The sequence below is a fragment of the Erpetoichthys calabaricus genome, chromosome 15 (assembly GCF_900747795.2).
Source record: "Erpetoichthys calabaricus chromosome 15, fErpCal1.3, whole genome shotgun sequence".
Classification (NCBI taxonomy): domain Eukaryota; kingdom Metazoa; phylum Chordata; class Cladistia; order Polypteriformes; family Polypteridae; genus Erpetoichthys; species Erpetoichthys calabaricus.
In genome coordinates this window covers 37,486,858-37,497,872 of record NC_041408.2, presented here as the reverse complement: position 1 = coordinate 37,497,872, position 11,015 = coordinate 37,486,858, and the positions used below count along the sequence as shown (strand labels likewise).

At 38.1% G+C, this 11,015-nt stretch overlaps 1 protein-coding gene across 3 annotated transcripts in view; it reads left to right on the top strand.

Annotated features, from left to right (window-relative positions):
• The first annotated feature begins 606 nt into the window (after positions 1-606).
• Positions 607-11,015, top strand: part of LOC114665813 (ewing's tumor-associated antigen 1-like) — a 67,193-nt gene continuing 56,784 nt past the window's right edge. Inside the window, exons 1-2 of one of the 3 annotated variants that reach the window (XM_028820439.2) lie at positions 607-920; positions 6,006-6,137. In XM_028820439.2, coding sequence (XP_028676272.2) covers positions 743-920; positions 6,006-6,137 — 310 coding nt within the window. In that variant the 5' untranslated portion in view covers positions 607-742. Of the gene's footprint in view, positions 921-6,002; positions 6,138-11,015 lie in introns of all 3 variants that reach the window. The other 2 variants (XM_028820437.2, XM_028820440.2) reach the window with 2 other exon arrangements.

The following is an 11,015-nucleotide window of genomic DNA, read 5'->3' as shown; positions in this document are numbered from 1 at the left end:
GAGAGCTTATTTTCCTGCCTGGCAGTGATGCAAATACATCTGCATCCCTGGGTTAAGGTGAATGCTCAAGTGAAACACTTAATATTCATGCTGTGTCATAAGCAAGCCTATGAATGATCTTACGGGAGTAGTGTAGTTATATTTCTAGCTAATTCCTCAAAATTAACATTAATTAGTCATACATGCTCCATTGTTTTATTTGCATTAATTTTAAATACTAAATTAAATAATTCATAATTATTTTGAAATTCGCACCTTCTTATATAACAATGATTTGAAACTGAATGAACTTTCAAAATTTTTAAGGCTAGAGGCTAACATTTTCTTTTTTTATTATCAGATATCTATGCATATCAACAAATAAATAGCTGAGATCGAGAACGATAGATTTTATCCAATGTCACAAAATAACTCTTTCAAGCGACTTATAAAATAACATTCTGAAACCCACTTTATGTAATTTTGTAGCCTATAGAGTTTGCCGAAACGAACAGTAGACGTGATTGCAGCCGTATGACTACTTGCCTATCACTGTGATCAGTGTATAGAAATGCCGCCCGCAGCCTGACACTGTAGGTGGGACGCTAGATCAGTTCCCGCTTGGAACAGTTGACCAATCATAACTGCTTCCGCTAAGAATTAAGATGGCGGTGGCCTAGACCTAGAAAACTGGAAAACACTGCACAGATATGAATGTAATTCTGTTTCCAGGTGGTAACATGTTTGTATACACCTTTATAAAATGACGACTAGGAGAAGACAATATGAGACGTCAAGCATCGTTGCTTCGCACGGGAAAGAAGAAAAACCAAAAGACGTCCGATCGCCTAAGAGGGTTAAAGAAAAACACAAATTAAACAAAGGTCCCAGGAATTCACGGCTTTCTGCAGCTGGCTCTTCTTGTAAAACTCAAAGTGAAGGTGAGTTTTTAAATTTGTATAATCTGCGGTAAAGAAAGCTAATTACGAAAGAAACGCTGCTGAGTATGCATCTTAAATAGAAGCCCGGACTTCATCAGCATGTTTTGAACGCAATGTTTTGCGCATAGTAATACAATACTATTAAAAATAGTTGCAGAGGAAAGTTGAGAAATAAATATCTTGTAGCTCTATAAAATAATTGTTTTAGTGCTGTAAATGTCATATATTATGATACTTTGTGGAATGGTAATACATTTTATATTATACTTTTTTAGCACTTTCATACGTAGTACAGTAAACCTATTTTTTATATATACGTGCTCACACAGTACAGCAGTCTTTTTAATTAACAATTGTTATAGAAATTACAAGCGTTTCACATTAAATATGTATTTTTTTTTTATTTTTCTTCATTTAACTAAACTTTCTTTGAATCAAAATGATGTTTAACCGAAACAGCTTGTTCTGTTTTTAAGCATGGGCGTATATGGGCACAGTGAGTAGCATTACCGTTTTATGGATCCAGCATTGAAACATCCTTGTGGTTTTTAAGAATGATCTTTGACTTAACCATTCCAACACACATGTTTTGATTTTCTTATACCATTTGCGTTTTGAATCATAGTCGTGCAACTTGGCTCCTTTCAGTACAATTAGAAATGGCTTGACATTATCCTGATGAATGCTCAAATACAAAGTAGAATTTGTGGTTTCATTAATGATAGGTTCTGAGAGAACACAGAACACCTTCTTCTAGAATTCTTAATAATTGGCATTAACAAGCTTACTAGCTTGAGTGAAACCTTACTGTTTGTCGTAGATCTTATTTATTGTTTTCTGATGACTGAGTTATGAAAACTAAACCGAGTTTGTTGGAGAGAAACCTACAGAACCCCATATGATCTTTTTTTACTCTTAGAGAGAATTTTATTTGTCTCCATAGGTTAGAGAAGCTCCTTTTATTTAATTATTGATTGATTGATTGATTTTATTTAATAGATCCCAGAATCCGCTGGAAAACTGCCATCTCACTAACTCTACAAGGAAAGACATTTCAACAGAAAAAGAAGGAATTTGTAGAACACCTTTCCATATGATATCACAATGCACCTTTAAATTCTCTTATTGTCGGTCATTCCCAAACCTGCTTACTACAGTTCAAAAGAACATCGACATGTAGTATTCGCCACAATGTAGGAAAAGGGACTGGACAGAGTACCAGTTCATTATGAGTTCCACTTGCGCTCAAACCCACCCTAGGAACGTTTATCCAAACCTACATGGCTTTGAGAATGTGGAAAGAAAACTGGATTACACAGAAGAAAACTACAGACCCGGAAAATATTTGATCTCCACACAAACAATCAGTAGCTGAATTTGAACTTGGTGTGCTGGATCAGTAAAGTGGCAGTACTAATTAGTGCACACCACTGTGGCGCCTAAGTTATTAACAAAATATCTCTGACGTCTTAAATTAACAGCATTCATGTTTATATCCTTGTGGGGATTGCTCAACTGTCCTAAAGCTGCAGAAGAATATGCTCTGGCAGGAAAAAAGAATATAGTGTATATATAGGACTTTATTTGACCCCAAGGGGGGATTTTGTCTTTTTACAGAACCTCGATCAGTAAATATACACAAACATTATAGTCTGAACATACACCAAAATCACTAAAGAGTGAAAAAATTCTGACTTAGCAGACAAAGTGAAGCATTATTTAGGCATATTGCTATTAGTATAAAGAAGCCCCAGTAGTGTCTACTGACACACCTCTGCTGGATAACTTGTTGGCCAAAAGTATTCAGCATTAAGGTGTCATTGGGAGAATGTGCAGAATTGCTCATACTGGCACTCAGTTTTGTTTTAATTCTCTTCTTTGCTACTACCTCCAGGAGGTCCAGAGTGCATCATATAACTGAGTCTACCCTTTTAATTAGTTTGTTGATTTTGTGGGTCTCTCTTGAAGTGACATTACCAGCTCAGCACACCACAGTGTAAAAAATTGCAATGGCCATCACAGAGTTGTAAAAGATTTTAAGGATTTCACCACCTACATTAAAGGAATGCAGTCTTCTAAGGAAAAAGAGCCTGCCATGCTCTTTCTTATATAGTTACTATGTGTTAAAACCAGACCAACCTGTTATTGTTGTGGACCCCCATGTACTGGAAGAAGTGCACTACCTCTATATCAAATACCTGAATACTGACAGGTCACAGAGGGTCTTTGGAGTAGCAAAAGTCAATAACCAGTTCCTTAGTTTTTTTTGTTGTTAAGATGCAGGCAATTCTTGATGATTTTATTGAAATTTTTATAACCTGCTTTTAGAGACCACTTCCGAAAAGAGAGATTACTCTCTATAACTATCCCAGTTGGAACATAAAGGCGCAGACTGTTCTTATGTGCAGCTTTTGTCCCGTACAAATTGTTTTGAGGTAATTTTCAGGCTTGTAGACATCAGCATGTTTTTTCAGGAGGATTCGACAATTATGCTCATCAGGAATTTTTGTGTTGATGTTGTCATTTTCATGGCGGAAGAGAGAGTTACATTTATTTTTGGCAGACTGTGCTAAAATTAGGCCTGAGTATTTAAAACATAGATAGATATATACATTTTCAGATGTTGCATTGACTGCTGCTCCTATTAACTGTGATTATTGGAAACTGTGGACCACATAGTTCTGAACATAGTGATAGGTGAGTAAACATTTGGCTGTATGGTAATTCTTATGTAGGCAGTTCTAATTGTACATGATATTTACTGTGAATCATTTATCCAATTTAAATTATATTTTACCGGTATTAACAGTCTTTCCCATAGAAAAATGTTATTAGTGAACGGCACTTTTTGTTAATGGGTTCCCTTTTAAAAATTAACAATGTTTCTGGATTTAATAAATGTTTTGGTTTGTGGTGACAAGGCACACAAGGTCCACATTTGACTCTTCCATTATAAACACGGTACCTACAAACCTGGGGAGAAGAGCAGACTTTTCCTCAGATGCAAAGCTGCATACTTAAAAGCAGTTCTCTCATTCTTTTTTTTTTGTTTAATTCTCAGATTTAGCGTCTTCCAGGTTAGTTAGCTTTTGCTTTGTAATTATTTTAAGATAAGCAGTAGATGAAGCTACAGATGTAATGATGCAGGTTTTCAATTTGTAAACATTTAAGGTTTAAGAATCATTAGAAATAATTTACATAATTACAATTTCAGGTACTGAAGACCAGTACTTTTTGGCAGATGTTATCTTTATGGAGAGGTGCAACTTTTCCACCTTTTCACAGGCAGCACTTCAGTCACTTCACAACAACCAACTGAAACTTAATGACATTTTAGCAGTGGTTACAGACAGTGCATCATACTGTCTGAAAGAATACCAGGAAGTTTTAAAGGGGTTATGCCTAACAGTGTATGTTCAACCTGCTTGTGTCATGTCATCGGTTTGGTGGGAGAGACCTGACAGCACTATAAATACTTAAATGAGGCTGCATCGTTAGTGATGTGGGTAAAGTCTGCCTTCTTAAAGAAGTCTGCCAGGAAAAGGAGATAGGCAACCTCCTTGTCACTGAAAGAGATTGTGCTGACCAAGGCATACCCCCTGGTTCAAATCAGTAGGGTACCACGCTGAGCATAATCACCTCTACAAGTAGTTCTTTCTGGCAGAGAACACATCAGCTGAGGCTGTAACAAATATCCTAGACCCTAAAAGTGAAGTTAGCGTTCATCCTACCTCTTACAATTCGGGCACTCGCTGCCCTTCTGCAGTTTCGGTATACAGCGTCATGGAGGATCTGGGCTCCTACCTGATGAATGGAACTGCAAAATAAGGTTCAGCTGTGCTAGTGTGCTGTTTCATTAAAAGGAATGTAAAGTGCCATTTCATTGTTTGTTTTGTTGTAGCTGTTACAACTTTCTTGCAGTTAAAAAAAAAAAAAAAAAATATATATATATTAAAAACCCAGAAATCTGAATCATGGAAAAATAAAATGGTGAAAACCGAAAATCAAAAAAAAAAAAAAAATGGAATTTGTGAAAAAATTCCATAGGGTCCTACTAATTCTTGGGTTGGAGTGTTTCTGAAAACACCCCAGTTCACTTAAAATTTGTGCATAGACCAGCCATACATATACTGGATTGGTCCAGAAATACATACATGTATTCTTATACTTGCTTATTCCAATTCAGCACCAAAAGGAGCCAGACCCTATTCTGGCAGCATCAGGAACAAATCAGGAATAAACCCAGGAAAGGGTGCCAGTCATCTTCAGGGACTACTTCAGTTAAACTTAACACTAATTTGGGAAGGAGTCCCTGTTAAGGAATAGGGAGGAAATATTAAGGGTAAAACGGCATTGACCAGACATGGGACTCAAACTCTGCACGCTAAATCCGTGAAGCAGCATACCAATTGTTGCATATTAACCATAATGCTGGGGGTAGCAAAAATCAAAAGAATTGCTGCAAGTCAATTTGTATAGAAAGAATTGATACAAAATGCAAAATTAAATGTTTTTTATTTGTAGAAATATTTCTTGTTTACTCCACAGAATTATATCGGTTAATTTGAAATTAAAGTTGCATTGCACATGTAGTTTTGCTGAAGCAAATGATGAATGCTTGCAGTCAATAGCAAGAATAGCTTTAGATGCACTTATTTGCTCACTGTGTGAAGGGTAGAACATGAAGCTGTGTCCCGCTCTGATTTGGAAGTGACTTAGTCAAAATGCATGAGAAATCCTGGAATTACACACTGTTTGCTTATGTACTAGTGTGATATCTGTCTGTGTGCACCTGTTTTTATTTACAGTACTACTTCTTTCTCTTGCAAGCAATCCTAAAACAGATTTTTCTACTTCACAGTAAACAAAGGCAATTTTATTTAAATAAAAGTGTTAGTGTTTTGCTTAAAAAAGGATCTGTGCTTCCCAAATAAGAGCACAATGTAATAGCTTAAAAACTGTGTGAACTTAAAAATGCATAATTATCCCTTAATGTTTAAGATATTAGTGTGGTGTAATATAGATATTCTCCTTCACCATTCTTTGCACTACCATATTGTTTTATGTTGCTTTTTTTCATAGCAGATGGAAGAACTCATAGAAGACCTACAAACATCAAACATGATGGCTCTTGCTGCGGCTTTTCTCCATCTGCAGAGTTTGATTTGCAGCAAGATATATTTTGGGACCCTACATCTCCAACACTATCTCGATTAGGTAACATTTGTTTTAACTTTACCTGTAAATAAACTTGGAAATTATTTTCAGATTGGCAAGGATATTACATGTGTAGTGTATAGAAAATAACCAAATAATGTTTATAGTGTTTACTTTTTAATTGCCTCACAAAGAATAAATTATAAATCGGTGAAACAAGGTAGGTAAAATTGCATTAAACTCAAAACTGACATCACCTCCACTACAGAGAGCATAGAATCATCCATTATCCAACCCACTATATCCTAACTACAGGGTCACGGGTGTCTGCTGGAACCAATCCCAGCCAACACAGGTAACAAACCCCGGGCAGGGCACCAGCACACCACAGGGCACACACACCCACACACCAAGCACACACTAGGGACAATTTAGAATCGCCAGTGCACCTAACCTGCATGTCTTTGGACTGTGGGTGGAAACCGGTGTATCCGGAGTAAACCCATGCAGACACAGAGAGAATATGTAAACTCCATTCAGGGAGGACACGGGAAGCGAACCCGGGTTTCCTAACTGAGAGGCAGCAGCGCCACCATGCCACCCACATAGAATCAGAGAATTCAATATAAAATAGTCAAAAGATACTTGGTCATCCAAGGTTTAACAAATAAGACGGAATTATACAATTAAAAAAATAAATAAATAAATAAAGGAACACTTTGAAAACACACCAGATCTCAATGGGAAAAAAAAAAAAAATCATGCTGGCTATCTATACTGATATAGACTGGGTAATGTGTTAGGAATGAAAGGATGCCACACCGTTTGATGGAAATAAAAATGATCAACCTACGGAGGACTGAATTCAAAGACACCCCAAAAATCAAAGTGAAAAAATGATGCGGCAGGCTAGACCATTTTCCCAAAATTTATTGCAGCAACTCAAAATCGTTCTTAGCAGTTTGTATGGCCCCCACGTACTTGTATACATGCCTGACAACATCGGGGCATGCTCCTAATGAGACAATAGATAGTGTCCTGGGGGATCTCCTTCCAGATCTGGACCAGGGCATCACTGAGCTCCTGGACAGTCTGAGGTGCAACCTGGCGCTGTCAGATGGACCGGAACATAATTTCACAGAGGTGTTCTATTGGATTTAGGGCAGGCGAGCTTGGGGGCCAGTCAATGGTATCAATTCCTTCATCCTCCAGGAACTGCCTGCATACTGTCGCCACATGAGGCCGGCATTGTCCTGCACCAGGCGGAACCCAGGACCCACTGCACCAGCATAGGGTCTGACAGTGGGTATAAGGATTTCATCCCAATACCCAATGGCAGTCAAGGTGCCGTTGTCTAGCCTGTAGAGGTCTGTGCATCCCTCCATTTATATGCCTCCCCAGACCATCACTGACCCACCACCCAACTGGTCATGCTGAATGATGTTACAGGCAGCATAATGTTCTCCACGGCTTCTCCAGACCCTTTCACATCTGTCACATGTGCTCAGGGTGAACCTGCTCTCATCTGTGAAAAGCACAGGGTGCCAATGGTGGACCTGCCAATTGTGGTATTATATGGCAAATGCCAGTCTAGCTCCGTGGTGACGGGCAGTGAGCACAGGGCCCACTAGAGAACATTGGCCCTCAGGCAACCCACATGAAGTCTGTTTCTGATTGTTTGGTCAGAGACATTCACACCAGTGGCCTGCTGGAGGTCATTTTGTAGGGCTCTGGCAGTGCTCATCCTGTTTCTCCTTGCCCTCCTTGGTGCTCGAGTAGTTAAAGCTACTAACTCTCACAATGTTTTTCCCTTGAGGACCAATGAGTCTTTTTTTGTCTTCCTCACGTTTAATTGGGGGTTCTCTTCCTGGCACCACCTCAGGATTCTCGTGGCCTCCTCCTCAAAATGTGCAACATGGCTAGAGGTGTCTATCAATGCTATATCATCTGCAAACCTGACAGTTAAAAAATTGCTGTCAGATCCTCTGAAGCTGTTTAGTATAGATAGAGGAAAGCATCAGGGCAATCACTGTGACTTGTGAAGCTCCTATCATTGTATAATGGAGTGTAGAAATTTAATTATCAACTCCTACAAACTGCTCACTTTGAAGGAGCAAGACTATATAGTACATATGGTGAGATTGGTGTCCACCAGTAACTCCTATAATTTACTGCAAAGGAAATCAGGTTTCCTACAGTTAAAGGCTGAAGTAAAGTCAATAAAAATATTCTCACAAGGAAGTATGGTTTCTACAAATGTGTTTGGCTGGTATGAAGAACAGTCATGGCTGCATCCTCCACTGAGTGGTTCTGTCTATATGCAAATTGCAATGAATCCAAAAAGGAGCCGATTTATCAAGTAAGGCAAACAAAAAACAATCGCTCCAGGCATTTTGCTAAGAGTGATGTGAGGACTACCGATGATGATCAGTTAATTTGATTGGACAGTTATTTTTTGGAATCGGATGGATTTCAGAACTCTTTGAAAGCTTTGGCAGTCTGTGCTCTTTAACCCCTTATTCAAGCAGCGGTTTGGCATAATTTGTGTGACATCCAATCAAAGAGCGGTCCCCCATGGAAGCTGAACTGGAAGAGCTCTACTCAGTTACCTAATATAGGGAGAACAAGAAGCAGACAGCATCTGGATATGGCAACTGAATGCTTGAACTATAAAACATAATGCCACAACACTTTAAATTATACCATATCACAAATCAATTATAGCATTGAGTCCTTCAGCAGATGCATCCTTCTCAAAACTGTGAAAACTGTCACTCAAGGTCTTCATATTCTGTATCACCAGCATTCTGCAACTTTTTCTAAGACTTTCTCAACCATATGCACGTTTCCCTAATACAAACTTTTAAGTCTTATTGCACATCAACCAAAATATTTACACTCTTACAGAAGCTTGTGTGTATAGATGCATAAAGATTAGTTGTCACTTACAGAACATATTTGATGCCTTTTACACACAGCTGTGAAATGTACTACAAATGATCAATCATAGACAACTATACATCATTCAAAAGATGTGAAACTCCACTATCTAATGATAATGAGTCTTCCACTGTATGTGGCTTGATGTATGTAGGATCTTTGATAAGAGCCGATTCAGTCAGCTGTGACACACTACTCGCCTCAGCATATACAAGTGCAAATCGCAGATTTTACTAGTGAAAGAGATGTAGACAACCTGGAAACTTGTGACTTATTTGAAAGAAGATACCCTTGGGTATGTAAAAATTCCATTATTGCTTTTGATTGAGTTGTGGGTTTAGTGCAACATGCATAAGCAACCTTGCAATATGGCAATGTCCTGCCAGTGGGACACCTTATGCATTACTGGTTACTATTCTACTTTTTTTTGTATTTATTAAGTGCTCTATTGGTATATATAAAAAAAAAAAATAAATCCTAAAGGCTTACCCTGTGGTGTTTTTTTTTTTTTTTTTTTTTTTTTTTTTTTCTTTTTTCTTCCCCCCCATCAAAACATTTTATACCTACTCGTGAGTTGGGTGAGTGTTTGGTCTTGGTACCATTTATGACAACTTTTTCAACGTGATTTTTGTTTTGCACAGCTAAAGCACCTTACAATCAAAGTCAAAATGCTGTGAATGTATGGTAGTTCTTACATCAGAGTACTTGGTGTGTGTGTGTATGTGTTTATATATACACACACACACACACACACACACACACACACACACACACACACACACACATATATATAAAATATACGTGTGTGTGTATAGATAGATAGATAGATATAGAGAGAGATATAATAAATACAAGAATACAAAGACCGGAAAAGATTTGGGGATTTCACCCCACATAATGCCAGCAATTATTCGCACAAGATTGTGTCCAAAAAGGGTGGCCTTGTCCTCTGGGGATCCGTAGAGGAAGGAGAGGAAGCGTTCGTGCACAGCGTCAACCTCTGACTCGCCGTTTTACGCCCAGTTAAGCCCTTTGACTGTTTCCAAAACACATATATGTGTGTGTATGTACAGTATATGTATATACTGTGTATGTATGTGTGTGTGTGTCTGTGTGTGTATATATATATATATATATATATATATATATATAATCACATAATCTATACTAATAAAAGGCAAAGCCCTCACTGACTGACTCACTCACTCACTGACTCACTCATCACTAATTCTCCAACTTCCCGTGTAGGTAGAAGGCTGAAATTTGGCAGGCTCATTCCTTACAGCTTACTTACAAAAGTTAGGCAGGTTTCATTTCGAAATTCAAAGCGTAATGGTCATAACTGGAACATATTTTTTGTCCATACACTGTAATGGAGGAGGCGGAGTCACGTATCGCGTCATCACGCCTCCTACGTAATCACGTGAACTAAAAACAAGGAAGAGATTTACAGCACGAGTCGCACGCGGGAACGAAGGTAAATGACGTTAATTTTTGACTGTCTTTTAATACTGTGTAAGCATACATATTAACACATGTGCAATTAAACGTGTGCATTTACGGGGTGATTTCTCAGGCTTAAAAGCTCACCTTTTATCAAACGCGGGAACAAAGGTAACTGACGTTGTTCACTGTCTTTTAATACTGTGTAACCATACATATTAACACATGTCCAATTAAACGTGTGCATTTACGGGGTGATTTCTCAGGCTTAAAAGCTCGCCTTTTACTAAAAAGGTAAATGCAAAACTATTTTCAATCAGTTTATTGAAACGCTCCCGTTAAGGATTGCAATAACATATTCGCGAGATAAAAGAACGAAGTAGGGGGAAATGGAGGAACAGCCGCAAACAGCGAAGAGCAAAAAATTAATTAAACAATTGAGAACGGAGCGAGTTAAGCATACAAGCATGTTCATAAGGGAAACAAACCACGGTGTAAAACGTAAGTTTAAATAAAGTTTATAGAAACGCTCCCGCTGCGGATTGCAATAACATA